The 19,161-nt window shown below is 40.0% G+C and overlaps 1 protein-coding gene across 19 annotated transcripts in view; it reads right to left on the reverse strand.

The window, feature by feature from the left end:
- Positions 1 to 19,161, reverse strand: part of DLGAP1 (DLG associated protein 1) — a gene marked incomplete at both ends in the record, with an annotated part of 314,492 nt that overhangs the window by 162,957 nt on the left and 132,374 nt on the right. For all 19 annotated transcript variants that reach the window (XM_080821309.1, XM_080821308.1, XM_080821297.1 and 16 more), the window contains one exon: positions 11,249 to 11,489. In XM_080821309.1, the coding sequence (XP_080677435.1) occupies positions 11,249 to 11,489 (241 nt within the window). The remainder of the gene's footprint in view (positions 1 to 11,248; positions 11,490 to 19,161) is intronic.

Raw genomic sequence — 19,161 nt, forward strand, 5'->3', positions numbered from 1 at the left:
AAGTTTTCTGCCCCTTTCGTTCTTCTCTGTCTGGAAACCCTATAATGCAAATATTCCACTTGATATTGTCCCGTAGGTCTCTTAAGCTATCTTGACCTTTTGGTGTGTTTCTTCTTCTTCTTCTTCTTCTTCTTTTTTTTTTTTTTTTTAAGATTTTATTTATTTATTTGACAGAGATCACAAGTAGGCAGAGAGAGAGTGGGGAGGCAGGCTCTCTGCCGAGCAGAGAGCCCGATGTGGGGCTCGATCCCAGGACCCTGGGACCATGACCTGAGCGGAAGGCAGAGTCTTAACACACTGAGCCACCCAGGTGCCCCTGTTTCTTCTTTTTTGCTATTCTGTTTGGGTGAGTTCCATTGCCCTGTCTTTTAGCTCATGGATCCTATCTTGTGCTTAATCTAGTCTGTTGTTAAACCTCTCTAGTGTGTTTTTCAGTTTGGTTATTGTGGCCTTCATTTTGTGACTTGTTTAGTACTTTCTTATATTTCTATCTCTTTGTTGTGTTCACCCATCTTTTTCCTCAGTTTGGTGAGCATCTTTATGAACATTACTCTGAGCTCTTTCTTAGGTAATATTAATTCTCTCCATTTCATTAATGTTTTTCTGAGATTTTATCTTGTTATTTGATTTGGAACGTATTTCCCTGTCTCCTAATTTTGCTCAAAGCTCTGTTTGTTACTGTGTATTACGTGAAACAGCTCTCTCCCTCAGTCTTATAGGGGTGGTCTTGTGTAGGAGATAAACCCCATCTATAACCTTGCTCTAGCTCCTGGCTGTCTTTAGAAAATTTGTGATTGTCTAAGCAGCCTTTTTTCTTGAAAGGCCTAGTTGTTGAGGGTGTGCCAAGATCCGTGAGTATTCCAGAGGGAGGTATTTCAGTCAATACCTAGTTTTAGGCTGATTGGAATAGACTCTCAGCAGCAGACTTTAAGGTAGGTAAATATACACAGTCCTGTGGGTCATCAATCATAAACCCTGCTGGCCTCCAGACTCAGTGATTTGGAGGTGTCCCCTTAGTGACAGTTGAAAATTATGGACTCTAACTGAGTGTATGCACTTCTTTCTCGGAGGTATTAGTAAGCTGTAGCAAGGCCAAGTGAGAGCTCAAAGATGGTATTCCTCAGTTTTTATTCCCTGAGAGCATTTCCATAGTTTCTAGATGTGTGAAAAACTGCAAGTATGCCTGTCAGGCTGAAACTGCTGGTCAAGTAGATAAACCTTTTTCACAGGAGGACTGGGGGTGTGTTTCAGTCTACTGTTGGTGCAGTGCCCTGGGGTGGAAGCCTGCCTGTTTCTCCAATTGTTGCAGATCCATAGGGCCCAAAATGCAATCCACCTTGGCCACTGGAGTGTGCTGAAGGGATGTCCCCTCTTTGCGGTGCATGCCCTAAGCAACTATGGCAGCGTTGTGGACTAGTGCTCAGGGCCAGGGCTCTCCACTGACTGGCTTAGATGTGGTCATGGTGGAGGGGTGTGCAAGGATGGGACACATCTGTCAGAGGTAGCAGGCTAGAGCAGGCAGTGGCCTCTGCCACTGCCCACGCTTGCAGGGTAGAGGGAAAATACCAAAAATAGTGCTGCCAACATCTCTGTCCCTGGAGAGAGTCCCAACAGGCTCCTGTTTTTCTAGCAGGTGCTTTAAGAGTAGCAAATACATTTCCTTCCTATACTGTGTGGTTGATTTATGAACTGCTGCTTCTGTGCTGGATCCTGGGGTGAAGGAGTCTGCATGTGAACCCTTCAAGAGTGGAGTCTCCATTCCCTACAGCCTAATGGCTTTCTTGGATGTGCACCCCATTCATTTTCAAAAACCAGACTTTGGCGGGCTCATCTCTCCAGTGCAGGTCCCAAGGGTTGGGATGCCTGATGTGGAGCACAAACCCCTTGCTCCTCAGGGAGAAGTTCAATATTTGTGAGATCTTTTCCAACTAAACTGCTGCACCAGGGCTGGGATTTTCACAGGATTGCATCTCTGCCTCTCCAAATGGTCTTGACATAGCATTTTTATACTTTGTTGTGGAGGAGCTTGTTCAGGTAGTTATTCTGTCTTTTCCAGAGGGTGCTTCTCCGTATGTACTTGTACATTTGTTGTGTCCGTGGGAGGAGATGAGGTCAGGATCTTCCTATGCTTCTGTCTTCAGCCACCTCTCCTATTTTTTTACATCTTTAACTTTATTTATTTTTTAAAAAGGTTTTATTTATTTATTTGTCAGAGAGAAAGAGCCAAAGCACATGAACAGGGGGAGTAGCAGGTGGAGAGAGATGCAGGCTCCTCACTGAGCAGGGAGCCTGATACAGGACTTGATTCCAGGACCCCGGGATCATGACCTGAGCCAAAGGCTGCTGATCAACTGAATGAGCCACCCAGGCGCCCCTACATCTTTAACTTTATTTTTTTCCCTACATCTTTAACTTTAAACAGGTGTTTCACATTTACACAAACCAACATGAAAAACCATGTCAGTAATACATAAACAAAACTTTTTTTTTAAAGGGATTTTTTTTTTAAAGAAAAATCTAAGGAAAACATAGGTTTCAAACATGGCAGAAGCTAAATAAAAATTTGTGGGAAGAAAGCATGAAAGAAGAGACCTTCTTATACAAAACAAAACCACAGTGAGATATCACCTCACACCAGTCAGAATGGCTAAAATTAACAAGTCAGGAAATGACAGGTGTGGCAAGGATGTGGAGAAAGGGGAACCCTCCTATACTGTTTGTGGGAATGCAAGCTGGTGCAGTCACTCAGGAAAATAGTATGGGGGTTCCCCAAAAAGTTGAAAATAGAGCTACCCTATGACCCAGGAATTGCACTACTGGGTGTTTACCCCAAAGATACAGATGTAGTGATCCGAAGGGGCACATGCACCCCAATGTTTATAGCAACAATGTCCACAATAGCCAAACTATGGAAAGAACCTAGATGTCCATCAACAGATGAATGGATAAAGAAGATGTGAGATATATATGAATATATATATATATATATGAATATATATATATATATATATGTGGGGTGTGTGTGTGTGTGTGTATACACATATATATGTATGTATAAAATGGAATACTATGCAGCCATCAAAAAACAAAATCTTGTCATTTGCAGTGACATGGATGGAACTAGAGGGTATTATGCTGAGTGAAATAAGTCGATCAGAGAAAGACAATTATCATATGATCTCACTGATATGAGGAATTTGAGAAATAAGAGAGAGGATCATAGGGAAGGGAGGGGAAAATGCAATAAGACAAAACCAGAAAGGGAGACAAACCATAAGAGACTCTTAATCTCAGGAAACAAACTGAAGGTTGCTGGGGGGTGGGAGGGTAGGGGTAGGATGGCTGGGTGATGGACATTGGGGAGGGTATGTGCTCTAGTGAGTGCTGTGAATTGTGTAAGACTGATGAATCACAGACCTGTACCCCTTAAACAAATAATACATTATATGTTAATTAAAAAAAGGAAAAAAAAGAGCTTCTAGATCAGACAGGTTTGTATTAAATTATTTCAAGATATACTATACTAAACATTCATGGATCAGTAAAGAGAATTTCAGAGTCTGCTCTGCTCTGTAATTTACTAGCAGTAGGGCCTTAAGTTGTGTAAACTTCATTAAGCCTCAATTTTTTTTGTATGATGAGAATGACAGTATATTACAAATGTGTCCTAGAATATTCATTAGGATTACACAAGAGAGTCTATGCAGCTGGTTCAAAATGCTTATCAAATAGTAAGTGCTGAAAGGTTAGCTGTTATCATTGTTAATGAAGTAAGCCAGATTGAGAGATCTAAAATCAAAGCCAGGATAGAGGCATTTTAGTATAGTTTACATAATGCTTATTGATGATTTCATAATCATCCTTATTGATTTATTACTTCCTTATTGATTTGAACTTCACATTAACCCTTATGGCGAGAGAACCTTGGAGCCCCTTCATGATTGGTCCTGTGGCAACCCCTCATATGGGCAAAGGTGGCCTTCAGGACTGTCTGCAGGGCACAACATCTTGAAGTTTGCCACTCTATTCCCGAGAGGTGATTTTTTAAACAAAGATTTTATTTATTTGAGAGAGAAAGGGCGCAAGAGAGTGCACAAGCAGGGGGAGGGGCAGAGGGACTCAGAGACCGACTCCTCTCTGAGTGCAGAGCTTGATCCCAGGACCCTGAGATCATGATCTGAGCTGAAGGCAGCTGCTTAACCCACTGAGCCCACCAGGTGCCCCTGAGAGGTGATTTCAGTACAGTGAAACAACTAGAGGAGATGAAAGCCCAAGAAGTTCTTCAGACTTTATTTCTTTCTCTATCTAATAAGACTTTTGCTTCTTATGATTTCATAATATTTCTACTAGAATACAGAGGAATTCCAACTCAAGTGTCCCACAGAAGATAGGGAAGGTTATAGCTAAAACGCTTTGGAAACTTACCACTGTTCGTTTTCTCAGATATAAAAACCAGACAGGTAACCTCGTAAAAGGCATAAGTTGTGCCACAAATCATGCCTTTTTTTTTTTTTTTTTTAAAGCCTCCTCAGATGGGGGTAAGTGGCTGGTCTACAGTTTTACTTGGATGGTTGGAGAAATTCAAGGAAGGGAACCTCATTAGCAGAGGAACAAGGCAATATCTGAATATTTACTACTTGATCTTATCTTGACTAGAAAAGAAAGGCCCTTTGTTCAAAACACTTCTGGCTGTTGTCTGTCCCCTTGGACTTCTGAACCTTTTTCTCAGCGCTTTATAAAAACAACCTATTAATCGAATTAGTGCCTCGTAAAAGAAGTGTGCTTTCTCAGAACTCTAAGGATGCTCCAAAAGTGGTCATTAACACTGGCAAGAGAAGCAGCACTCTAATTTCATTTCACAAGTAAAGAAAATGAGTTCAGATTAACCTTGCAATCATGCAATAAATAACTTCAAGAGCTGGGACCCAAACAAGCAAAAGGCTATGGCTGGGGGATCGGGGGTTTTATTCTGATTTTGCGTCCAGACAGAAGCCCACCTTAGTTTTCTTATCTTAAAATGGGGGACAGGGGATTAGATCAGGGGTGGTAACCTTTTTCAGTAAAGGCTCAGATAGTAAATATTTTTGGCTTTCTGTAACAACTGCTCAGGTCTACTAACAGTAGAGTAAAAGCAGCCACAGGCCATGTGTAAACTAATGAGAGTGGCTTTGTGCCAATAAAATTTTATAAAAATAGGTGGAGGGCTGGATTTGGCCCATAGATGGTAGTTTGCAGACCTCTGGACTAGATGATGTACAAGTTTTTTCTGCTAATGTTTTATGATTCAGCTTGTTTTAATAGTGATGCTATTTCCTAGGAAAGTTATCTTGATTATCCAATCATGAAACATGCAGTTTGTAAGGTATATAAGTATTTTTCTGCTGTTTGTTATTAATAGTAGCCACGATATGGAAGCAACCTAAGTCCATCAATGGATGAAGAAGATGTGGTTTATATATATAGTAGCATATTATTCAGCCACGAGAAAGAAGGAAATCCTGGCATTTTGACAACGTGGATGGGACCTTGAGGACATTAAGCTAAGTCAAATAAGTCACATAAAGACAAACGATATCATATATATGATATCATGTATATGTGGAGTCTAAAAAAGCTGAACTAGTGGTAAATGTAGAATAGTGGTAACTGGGGCTGACGGGGTGGGGGAATTGAGATATTGGTCAAAAGCATAAACTTGCAGTTAGAAGATAAATAAGTTGTGGAGATCTGATGCATAGCATCTTGATTATAGTCTACAATACTGTATTAGATACTTCAAAGTTGCTAAAAGACTAGATCTTAAATGTTCTCACTACAAAGACAAATGATAATTAAGTGACTTGAAGGAGGTGTTAGCTAATGCGATGGTGATAATCACATCCCAATATAGAAACGTGTCAAATCGACAGGTAGCACATCTTAAACATACACAATGTAATATGTCAGTTATATCACAATAAAAGCAAGTATTTTTTTGCATTTCCTCTCCCCTTTCTTCCTCCATTATTGAATCCCTACTATGCGTATTGCAAATATAAATTATTGCCTTAATGTTATCCTGCTCACGATCTTGTGTGTTAAGGATTTTTGTTGTTATTGGGGGTGGGTGGGAAGCAGGGTATATGGGACTGAAAGGGCATGAAGGTAGGGTACATGAAGGTACCCGGACGGGGTATCCTGGATGGGGTTGGTGATTGGGGATGAAGACTCAAGCCAGTGGAAGAACTCTTGGAACCTGAGCCCCGACCTCAGCTGATCAAAGGGTACCTGCTTTTGCTAAACTGAGCAAGAACTTGAGTGGGTGGGTCAGAGTTGACAGCAATGATAGACTGTGAAGTAGGATTATAGAAGAGCATGTCTCAATGTAAGGGAAAATGTAATCTCATTCAAAAAAAGTATAAATATTGGTTTCACTGTGGCCCCAAGCCACACCCAGGAGGGCACACTGTGCTGATTCCCTGGCTGGGGGACACTCGCTGTTGGCCTGGGGGGTTGCTTTATCCTGGGACCTCAATGACCTTTCTGGAGGCTTTAAAAAAAATTTTTTTTTTTTACTTTTTTTGTTTACAATTCCCTTCCTTCCTTCCCTCCCTCCCTCCCTCCCTCCCTCCAGATTTTATTTACTTATTTGACATAGGGGGAGAGAGAACAAGCACAAGCAGGGGGAGAGGCAAAGGGAGAAGCAGACTCCCTGCCGAGCAGGAGCCCTATGTGGGGCTCAATCCCAGGACCCTGGGATCACAAATGGAGACAAAAGCATCTGCTCAACAGACTGAGCCACCCAAGTGCCCCTCTGGGGGCTTCTTGAAGGAAAAAATCAGTTCAACTCTGTCAACTTTTAAGGCTTTCCCTAATTAAAAAAAAAAAAAAAAAGCAGAGCACATACACCAAACTTTAAGAGCCACAGTGTGGCAAATGAACCTACTTACTCTTTTATCAATTTATGTTATTGTTACATAAAGCTTCTTTGAAAAGTATGTAATTTCAAAATGAATGCTTTTCTTAAAAAGCCAGAATTCTATATCATGATAGTTTGCTTATTTCTGTCAGAGTATTTTATTTTATTTTATTTTTAAAATTTTTTTATTGTTACGTTAGTCACCATACAGTACATCATTAGCTTCTGATATAGTGTTCCATGATTCGTTGTTTGCGTATAACACCCAGTGCTCCAAGCAATCCATGCCCTCCTTAATACCCACCACTGGGCTCACCCATCCCCCAGCTTTCCTCCACTCTAAAACCTCAGTTTGTTTCTCAGAGTCCACAGTCTCTCGTGGTTCATCTCCCCCTCTGATTTCCCCCCCTTCACTTTTCCTTTCCTTCTCCTAATGTCCTCTGTGTTATTCCTTATGTTCCACAAATAAGTGAAACCATACCATAATTGAGTATTATTTTAACCAAACATTATATTGGCTTTTAAAATAATAAAAAGCAATGCTTATTTAAAATATTTCCCTCTGCCCCTACTGATTCTTTCACCTACTACTTGCTGGGTAACCACTACAAACAGTTTATTTTTTGTCTTTCTGACCAAGTATGTGTCCATATCCATATGGTTGTCTCCACTGATGATTATTATACAATGTTTTTGCTTGTTCACCAAGTACAAGTCTGTCTGTCTTAGCTACAATGTGGTAATGATTTTGATAGGTCTTAGATGCTCAGTGTAGGAAGTAAAAAAAAAAAAAAAATTCTTCTTAAACACAAACAGTTGGGTTGGTATATTCCACACGAGGCAAGTTTAATCCACTACTCTGAGGTAGATGTCTGACTCTATTTTCAGCACTTAGTTCTGCTTTTATCTAAAATATTAAGGCAACTGAGGTAAGTGTGCTTGTTTTCTCATAGTCCGAGGTTAATTGCTCTACTGTTAAATTGTATTTTCCTACAGTATCTCTAATCCTAGCTTAATAGTCTTGGGTACGGTGGCTTTATATAAAAGCTTGTCGCATATTAGATGGGGAGATCTTGAGTGCTGGGAGCAGATTACAGGCTGAGAGAATATAAGATTCTATCATAGTTACATAAGCCAACAAATTAATAAAGCAAAAGAAGCATAACTGTAAGTCGCTCTCTAACTCAGCTCCTACTTTGCCCTCATTTTCTGGGACGAGTCACCATTCTTGCTCAGGTCGCTCGGGGATCGTTAGGGCCACTTAGGGCTGAGCCCATCCTCATGACAATCTCACATGGTAAGACACTTGTGGATTTTTGCTTATGATTTCATCTTGCTAATGTGGAGAATGGACAAGGCTGGAAGAGAAAAGCTTAATATATTGTGTTGCAAATCTGAATAGTTAGAACGGACTGACACAAAAATCAAAGACTCAGCATGTGCATTGTTGTGGAGAAAAAAATTACAGCTAATAACTCCAGTTGACAAAACCGAAGAACTTTTTCCAGGCAAAAGGAAGTTTAGGAAAAAGAATTGGTGGTGAGTATCCGAGAATAATGAGCACAGGAAAAGAAGGAGAAGGAGAAATCGACATCATATCCTACTGAACACGGGTGCAAATCTGACCTTGTACATGGGGGAAATGGTTAAAATTAGAGCAAAGTAGTTTCCTGATTTCCCCAAATGAGCACATCCTTTCAAAAATTAGTAGGTCCCATGAGAAAGTAGATTTTCTGTGTTTTCTACAGGAAATTCTATTTGATTCAATGTAAGAAGGAAACCAGTAGAAGAAAATTAATATGATAGTACTGAGATCATGGGCGAGAAAAGGAAAAGTGTGTGTGAAAGGGAGAAGAGCACACAGGAGTAATGGGGGGTAGAATGAATGGAGAACCTTATTATATCATAAAATGATGACTTTTTAGAAGAACAAATCTGTGGCGTAGAGAAACTGCAAGGTGATATTAGAATTCTTAAGGTCACATTCATAAAATGTCTGCTGGGCTTACTTAGAAGCTAGTACCGTGGTTTAGTCTTTAACTTGTTAATTTTTCTGTGACTATAGAGATCATCAATCATAATGTTTAGTGTGATGAAGGGTGACGTCACCAGCTGCCCTGTGCAAAAATCTGGTATTTTATGCTTTCCCACTCCTGGGGGGAGGGGCGGGTCACATCTCCCTGCCTCTGAGCCCCTGCAGCTGCAGCCAAGCATGGAGCCTTCCCACCCTGAGAGCTGCCGGCAGGTGGATGCAGCCCAGTACTAATGATGAATCATATGGAGCCCAAGAAGGAATGATGTAATCACCTCTGGTATTTTCATTTACCTCTCCCTGTTTTGGGGTGTTCTCCCTCATAAGGTCCCCAGCTGAAGACCCTCCAGTCAATGTATATTCTAAAAGGAGCAACACAGCACACCCTCCCAGATTCTACTCCCCTTCTCTGGTAGGCTTGTCTGATTTAGCAAATACTCCAAACAAGACAAATCATTTTCTAGCATAAGCATGCCCCATGCAACTTTGAGATACACTCCCACTACAAAATTATTGACTATCTGAAATTCGGATTTAACAGGCACCCTGAGTTTTCTCTAGCAGTCCTATTGTTTGAACTCCAGGAACCTCCCCGAGTATCTGGGAAAGGTCTCAGAAAGGTCAGACATCCTGTTGTGTGGGGTGAAGAGCACAGCTCGAGGGTGAGGACGGATGTGGGAGGTGTAAGTAAATTGTCTCCACTGACAAAAGCACAAATCCTCTGAGAGGTGAGCAGAAAAAAGCCTTCTGGAGTCTCCTGCCACTTTATCCCCAGCATTGCTCCTTGAGGGGGAAGGAGTCAGCCATTGGCCCTTTCCCTTCCCCTCACACTCCTAGGCGAGGATGCACGTACTGTGTATGTGACGAGCGATTTCAGCACAGGAAAACAGCTGGCAGGCGGCGAGACTGTTAGAGCGAGCAGTAGACTAGACACTGGGAAAGGGCGGGGTGGGCGTGGTGCAAATGGGGAACAGTAAGAGACACAGTGATGTGCTGTAGGCACATGGCAGGTCTTCAGATTACACTCACTGCATGAACATAAACACGCACGAAATAAGCCCATGGATGATTGAAAATTTGTTTTTCATTATAGAAGTCAACCTTACTTGTTAACCTCATCTGTGGGTGTTCTTGCGGAATTTCTTGGTGAGCCAGAGTGGGCATCCACTGTGTGGCTGAGCTCCCTGCAGAGCCGTGGAGCCTGTGGGCTCTCTAGAAGCATCCTTCTCCCTGATCCTGATACCTTAGTTTGCATTGGTCAGAGGTGAGCTCATGTTTAACCTCTCATAGTTTCTTACAAATTGCTACCTCAATTCCGTATCTTTAGTTAGTAGGATTTTAACTCCGGTTTGAGGACCTATTACTTCTCATGGCTGTAAAAGTTCTAGGCTGAAGGATCATTTCTGGCATTTGATGCCCTAGAAGTAACATTGAATACTGTGGTATTCTGGCACAGCTTTTCCTTCTGATTGATTTAAATCAATCATACAGTTAAGCCTAGTTAAGATGGAGGAGATTTTCTTCTTGGACCCAAATGTTATAAATATGAAAATTCACCGCCAACATACACATTGTCATATCTAACCCATGGCTATATTCCCATGCAGGTTTCAGTGTCATGGAAACCAGTGAAGCTCTTCTGTGCCTCTCTGCTTAAAATCTGATAGAAATACAGTTTAACTGCATAATCCTGACTGCACTTTAGAGGGAAAAGGAGGTGCTCTATACATGTAAGAGAAGGTTTTAAAATAATGAAATCTGTCTTTGTTATAATGAAAGAAAACTCATAAGATGTTCAATTAATCTATCTGGATCATCCATTTCTTCCCTATTTTCTTAACAGTGATATTTCTGGTCTTTTGGGATAGTCATTTTGTGAATATATTGGAATTAAAAAAAAAAGGCATTCTCACAGTGTGATGCTCAGTAGTTAGGGGAACCCACTTGCCTAAGGATCACCCCAAAAAGAGCCTGACTGTGGCCAGCAGGAGCTGAGGGGATGAGTTTGCTGGCTGCTAGGATGCCTTGTGGGGATCTGGGAAAGACCCTCCCCCCTTTGGTGCTGTAGTTGAAGTTTCTCTGTTGATGCCAGAGATGGAGGCGGAGAGGATTGTGCATGTGGCCAAAGCCAGGGGACAGAGGCAGGCAGGGAGGCACAACCATTCTTTGTAGAGCACGGTTGGCATTATGTTCCTGGTGGATTGTGTGATAACAGTGAGGAGGACACCGTGTGTAGTCTTTTGGGACATTCTGTAGCCTGGGGCTGGGAGGCCAGGCTCATGGCAGTCCCAGGGGGGATAGGCGCTCTGCTCACTCACCGGTGCTGCTCTGAATGGTCCTCACGGTGGTGGTGGTGCGCGGTGGGGAGGAGGACCGCAAGGACACGCACTCGTCATCCTGGGAGCAGCCCTTCTCGATGGCCCGCACGTAGCTGTGGCTCCGCATGCGGAAACAGCCGGGCACAGGCAGGTCCAGCGCCTCCACCGCCTGCGACTCCAGCTCGCTGAACACCGATTCGCACACCGACTCAAACTGCCCGTTCACTTCCATCTCGCTCACCTGCGGTCAGAGAGGGGTACCATAACTGCTTCTACCTAGTGGAGAAGCACCTTCTCCCTTAAGCATCCCTGAACTTCACCCCCCACCCTTCCGCAAGAGAGCCCCCTCGGATTCCATGAAACTCCAACGCATCTCATCCCCTCTGTGTTCCAGTCAGTAACAGAACTGCATCTTGTCTGCAACCCCGAATAGTCAATTCTAAAGAAAAAGAGCTTTATTTTCACAGTGAAAGAAGGGTGGCGTTGAAAAGTCTAATTCCAGTGCCTGCCCAGGAGCTAATTCTCCTTATTTATAAATGCAAACCCAGGGAACAGTTTTGTCGGTCCACAGTCAGAGTTCAGGTGTTTCAGGGCGACAGTTTTCTGTCTAAACATTTTGGGAACTAGTATTTTCATTACGGTGCTTTTAGAATTGACCGACTTGTCAAATAATTTCAGTGTTCAATGCAGCTTAATTTAGTACAAAGTATGGAAATAGGCCCTATATTTTCTGGCAAGATACTCTCATTCTGCACAAAAATAGACCAAACCCAGATATGTCAAAATCTTGAAAAGCACTATGGGGATTTTGAATCTACACACACTATCTAAAGAAGGTTTCGTTCTTCCTTATAAAAAGCTGATAGAGTCCACAAATTGTGTTTCAAAATCTTCCAAATGAAGTCTTGGTGTGTGTGTGTGGTTTTTTGTTTTTTGTTTTTGTTTTTTTAGGAAACCAGTTTTTATTTACTATATCCCTCTGTACATAACTTGCATTGGGCTTGAGCACCTCTAAAAAAGAAAAGAAAAAAAGAAAAACAACCCAGACCAGGTGCTCCTGTTAATTTCTCACATTGTAGCTGATTTCATAGAGACATGGGAGCATTCTTCAAATTTCTGCCACCCTCTAGAACTTTATGTCTGATTTCCCTAAGATTAAATTAATGAGTAATTAAGAATTTAGCAGTTAAAAAAAAGAATTTAAGATTAAACTATAAGTAAGCTTAGAGCAAATACTGAAAATGATTGCAATTTTTGGCTGTTTCTTCATTTTTGTGTTATTGGAGGATATACTCTGATAATGGTACATTTCTTTAAACTTCAGATAGAAGCAACCAGTTACCTTAAGGCATATCAAGTGGAAAAGACATCCATTAAAAAAAATTTTTTTTTAAAAATTTATTTCACAGAGATCACAAGTAGGCAGAGAGGCAGGCAGAGAGAGAGAGAGAGAGAGAGGAAGCAGGCTCCCTGCTGAGCAGAGAGCCCTATGCGGGGCTCGATCCCAGGACCCTGAGATCATGACCTGAGCCTAACGCAGAGGCTTAACCCACTGAGCCACCCAGGTGCCCCAAGACATCCATTTTTTTTTTTTTTTTAAAGATTTTATTTATTTACTTGTCAGAGAGAGAGAGAGAGAGAGTGAGCACAGGCAGACAGAGTGGCAGAGGGAGAAGCAGGCTCCCCGCAGAGCAAGGAGCCCGATGTGGGACTCGATCCCAGGACGCTGGGATCATGACCTGAGCCGAAGGCAGCTGCTTAACCAACTGAGCCACCCAGGCGTCCCGACATCCATTTTTTTATAATGATTCTTTGCAGCTTAAAATAGCATTTTCACACACTTTATCTAATTTGACATAAAATCCCTGCATGTTTTCAAAACTAATACTTATATATTCACTCCATATTAAAAAAATAAATATGTATATATATCATTGATTTTTAGGAAATACTTGGAAGTGCTTTCACAGGTAAAGGGCCATGATATTTATAACTAATTATCAAATAGAGAAAGTGAGCAAATGAGCCAAAAGGAATATGAATATGAATCTGGGTCAAGGATGTACAGGATTTCTTTATATTTTACAAGGAACTCTTTTGTAAACTTGAAATAATTTCAAAGTAAGAAGTAAAACTGTATTTGCATGTGTGTATGTGTGCATATATATGAATCAATGTATATATCATTTATTAGATTTCCCCCTATTAATATGTCAAACACTGCAAAGAAATTATAAAATATCGATCCCTGTTAAGGTAATAACTATTAAACTTGGGTGACTGTTCAGAGGGTATATATGCCCCCTTCCCTACTTTTCATAAAAAATTGGACCATAGAGTAAATATAATTCTGCATCCTGGTTTTTTTTTTCCACTTAACCTTCTATATTAGACTTCTTAACAGGATTCTCCTTCATTCTCTTTTAACCTTTTGTTTTTATTATGTACAGATAACAGAAAGCCACACAAAGTGAATGTGTAACTTAATGAATTATAATCGGGCAAACACCCTTGTAACCACTACCCAGGTCAAGAAAGACGGATTTTCCCAGGCACCCCAGAAACCCCATCCTAGCCATAATCCCCATCATCCCTCCAAAAGTAGCTGCTACTCTGAGTTTTATCTTTATAAAGAATAATTCTTTATAGGAATTATAAATTTTTATAAACTATAAATTATATAAAGAATTATAAAGAATTATTTTCATAAGGAATTGCTTGTTTTTTTTCACTTATGTGCATCCTTGGACCTTACAGTTTAGTTATACCCATTTAAAATTTTTAATATATCTTTCAATTCACTTTTAACATATAGGCCTTCCTCCTATAATTTTTAAACTACAATTTATTTATGGAAGAATCTGGGTTGTTTGACCTGCAAAGCCTCCCACAGTCTGGAATGCTGATTTCATACTCATGGTAGGATTTAGCATTTTCCTCCGTCTTTTGTATTTCCTGAAAATTGTAAGCTAGGTCCAGGGGCTTTATAAGACTCACGTTCAATCCTTTTGACAAGACTAGAGGTCATGTGTTCTTTTATCAGGAGACACATTAAATCTGCTTTGTTTCTCTCTTTATGTTGTTAGGAGTCATTGGTGCTCAACGCCTAGATCCATTAATTCCCTGGGAGTTGTAAAACTGTGATATTCTAATTCCATCATTACTTTTGCAGTTACTAGTTGGAACATTTTTATAAATAAATGCTTCCTCTCACATTGTTTGGTTACTCAGTGGTTTAAGTCATATAGGAATGGCAGAATAAATGTTTGGTTTTTTCCCCCCTTCTTATTTTCAAGATAATAAATCTATTCCCTCTTATCTATCAAAAATGATCAATTAACTTTAAAAAATATCATAATGAATTCACAATTGAAAAATATTTGATGGTTTTAAGTTCACTTCAAATTTGAACTCACTGATCTTTAACTTCTAGGAGCCTCTTAGGTTGGCTCCTGAATCCTTTTGACATGAAACGAGTAGTCTTTGATAACTTCCTTGATATCAGGTATGTCAAGGTATTCCAAACTCATCTTCTACCTTTCCCGCTCAGTCCTGGAATCAGTATTTTTTTCTAAAAGTCCTTCTCTTAGTGGGAAATGGTATCTCAAGAATGCATTCTGGGCCCCAGGAAGCTTCGTTGTCATTGCTACTGATTTGGTCATCGTTCAGTGGGCAAAACTAGGTCTTTTGGTGGGCAGATCTAGTGAATATGTCCAACTAAAATTAAGACGTTCTGTATTACATTGATACTTATACCTTGATTCCATACTAAAAATTGTGGTTCTCAGGGGGCAAAGGAGATGATAGAATTGGGATAGTCTACAATTATTCATTTCTTCTGTAATATATGCACAACCATCTCAGAATGGCATACTAATAATACCATACCCATGTCATTATTGAGAAGTTAACAATTCCTTTTATTTTTTGTGTATTCGCTCTCTATTCTTTTCTTGTTTAAAGTAGTTGTGCTATTTTTACACCACAGAGCATATAACCTACATGTTCTTCCCCGCTTTAGCCCTCATTTAGTCTCTTATAAATAACTGTATATTTAATGCTTGCCACTACATTTTTTTCCTGTAAAAAGATTATTTTTTATCAAAATTCTACAGATCTAGGTTAAATAGTTATAGATGGCTTGTAAAGAAAAAGAGCAAACCCCTAACCCACCTTACTCCCCCCACCCCAGATTCCTCCCTGACAGAGGCAATCACTGTCAATTCTTCCAGTTGGATCTTATGGCATTTGCATCCATATTTGCATCCATATTTCCAAAAAGTTGCTTATACATTCATAAACCTCAGGTAACCTATTGGTTTCCTTCCTGCCTTTAAAGCATTAGCCTCGAAGCCTCTGTTCTCTTATTGCAATCTATGGCTGCCAAGCCCACTGCTGTCCTGGGAAATCTCTTCCCTATCACTGTGAGGGTGCCCTTCATTATCTCGACCGTGGTGGAGTCCCTGTTTCCTCTTCCTTGTTTTATTCCCTCATTTTGGTGGAAAACATCTTCCAGTGCTTTCCTGGATGAGCTGGCCACCTGGCATTGATGGAAATGTCTGTATTCCATCACCACTGTTAAGGAAGAGTATGCTTGCATTCAGGAGTCTAGCCTGCATTCTTTCTTCTTTCCAATGTTTCCAGGCTTTGCTCCTTGTCTCATAGTCTCCATATATGCTAGAGTCTGGAAAAATAGATGCCTTTCTCATTCCTGAGCCTTTCTGTATAAACCGTTTTTTTCTCACCCTCTTTTGAAAGCCCTTTAGAATCTTGGCCCAAATGAGCTAAAATTTTACCATGATGTTCCCTATGTGGATATTTCTCCATCAATTGTGGTGGGTACTGAGTGGGCCCTCTCAATCTAGAGAATCATGTCTTTCAGTTTGGAGACCATGTCTTGAATTATTTCATTAGTAATTGCCTTACTTTTATTTATTTATTTCTGGAACTCCCAATAGTCAGCTGTCAGAATCCAAGAAAGCTCAAAGAATTCCGAGGGAAAAAAAAAAAAAAACCAAAGAAAAATACATTGATATATCATAATTTCCAAAGCAGTCCTGGTAAAAGAACAAAGCTGGCAGACTCATACTTCCTGATCTCAAAACTTAGACTGCAAAGCCACAATAATCAAAGCCACAATAATTGGCACTGATATAAGGACAGACATATAGACCAATGGAATGGAATCGAGAGTCCAGAAATGAGTCTATACACCTACTCACCACTAGTTCTTATTTCTGGTCATTGGTGTTGTCCAAAGCTCATTGTCTAGTTGATTCCTCAGAATGGGCTCATGGAAATGATGTTTCTTATATTCATTCACATTTATAATAGTTTGTGCCTTTTATATGAAAGTCAGTTTACGGGGGTGTAAAATCTTTGTTCACATTTTACCTCCTTGAATATAATAACATCACTCAGTTTTCCTTTGTCATAAACTATTGTTAAAGAGTCTGATGAGAATTTAATTTTCTTTCTCCCAAATTTTTATTTAAATTCTAGTTAGTTAACATATAGTATAATATTGATTTCAGGAGTAGAATTTAGTGATTCATCAATTTTTGTTCTTTTCTAGGTCATTTGCCCTTCTGTCTAGAAGTCCAAGGAGCTTTGTTTTATTTTGTTTTGTTTGAAATCAGAGTCCTTTCATTTTACTAGACTATGCCTTAGTTATTGTTTTGGGTCAATCTCAGGTATGCAGTATATAATTTTGAAACATCTTTTTGTTTTCATTAAGGTTTTCTTTAATATTTTTATTATTCATTCTCATTCTTTGCTTTCATTTTCTTCTTTGGAGACTTCTATTATCTATGTGTACAATCCTTGTCCAAAATATTTATCAGTGTCTCTTGAATCCTTTTTACCTCTTCATTTCTTTTTGATTTTAAATATGTCCCTCCTCCTTAGATTCTATTTTTCTTAGTGTATGAAATGTCTCATTCACTTGCTCCTGTATTCCTTCTAGTCTAATCTTCATTGCTGAAGTGATTTTTCTTTTACTTCTAATTTTTTCCTGAGTTTTGTGATTTTTAAGGTTTTGAAATTCAAATGTATCTTTTTCTTTCATGTCTTATATCATGTTCTTAATGTCATTTAGTGCATTTTATTTTATTTTATTTTTTAAAGGTTTTTTTTTTTTTAATTTATTTGTTAGAGTGAGCACAAACAGTGAGAGTAGCAGGCAGAGGGAGAAATAGTCTCCCTGCTGTGCAAAAAGCCAGATGCGATGCGGGACTCGATCCCAGGACTCTGGGATCATGACCTGAGCTAAAGGCAGATGCTCAATGGACTGAGCCACTCAGGAATCCCTTGTTTAGTGCCTTTTAAAATACAGTTGACCCTGAACAAACAACATGGGGGTTGGGGCATCAACTCCCCCCATGCAGTTGAAAATCCACATATAGCGGTGCGTCTGACCCTTAGTTTTGGCTCAGGTCATGATCTTGGGGTCCTGGGACTGAGCCCCATGTAAGGCTCTGCACCCAGGGGGGGAGTCTGCTTCTCCCTCCCCCTACCCCACTCTTGCCCCCCAGCAAATGCTTTCTCTTTCTCTCTCTAATAAGTAGAATCCTAAAAAAAAGAAAATCCACATACAACTTTGACTCCACAAAAATGTAACTATTAATAACCTATTATAAGTAAGAATCCTTACTAACACCATAGCTGATTAACACATATTTGTGTCTTATATACGTGATGCATTATGTTTTTATAATAAAGTAAGTTAGAGAAAAGAATGTTATTAAGAAATCAAGAGTTGTGGGCGCCTGGGTGGCTCAGTGGGTTAAAGCCTCTGTCTTCGGCTTGGGTCGTGATCCCGGGGTCCTGGGATGGAGCCCTGCATCGGGCTTTCTGCTGGGTGGGGAGCCTGCTTCCTCCTCTCTCTCTGCCTGCCTCTCTGCCTACTTGTGATCTCTGTCTGTCAAATAAATAAATAAATAAATAATCTTTAAAAAAAAAAAAAGAAATCAAGAGTTGGAGGCTCAACCGACTGAGCCACCCAGATGCCCCAGGTATAGTATATTTATTTATTTTTAAAAAAAGATTTTATTTATTTATTTGACAGACAGAGATCACAAGTAGGCAGAGAGGCAGGCAGAGAGAGAGAGAGCGGAAGCAGGCTCCCTGCTGACAGAAAGCCCGACGCGGGGCTCAATCCCAGGACCCTGAGATCATGACCTGAGCCGAAGGCAGAGGCTTTAACCCACTGAGCCACCCAGGCGCCCCCCACCCCAGGTATAGTTTAATGCTCTTTCTATTCTATCATGGACAATTTGCTTGAATTCTCTGAGCCTCACTTTCCTCATCCGTAAAATGGGTACAATGATGCCTATTTCCTACAGATGCTTTAAGGATAAAAATAAAATATTCAAAATGCATATTATATTTCTAGGCACATTGTAGATACTCCACAAATAGTGAATGTTATTCTGTGAGATAGTGTAGTGGGAAGAATGAATCAATTTACTACAAATGTCTAAACTGAATTTCATAATGTAAGAAATGATCTTTTTTTATAGTTGATATGAAATTAATGAGCGAATATGAAAAGTTTCTTATGTGTATCAGGTAAGCAATACATGTTGACTATTCTGCTGTTATCATTTCCATTATTACTCCTATTATTAGCAATATTGTTGCCATCAATATCTCCATACCAGTAGGTACTGAAGAAACTTATCAGTGAGGAGTCGGGATACTTGGATTTCTATGTTCTGTACTGGCTGTATTCGTAGACCCTTAATTCATCTGATTTTTTTATTTCTTTGAATGTTTACAATAAAGGGATGATCTAGGTCACAAGTCATAGCTAAACTGCTGGTATTACCACTGAGCATAATGACTGCTTATTCACTTTTTTAAAAAAATGATGTAGAAATCCAATACATTGCCAGTCAGAAATGTCTGTGGGC

Source organism: Martes martes (assembly GCF_963455335.1).
Source record: "Martes martes genome assembly, chromosome: 13".
NCBI classification, from domain to species: Eukaryota; Metazoa; Chordata; class Mammalia; order Carnivora; family Mustelidae; genus Martes; species Martes martes.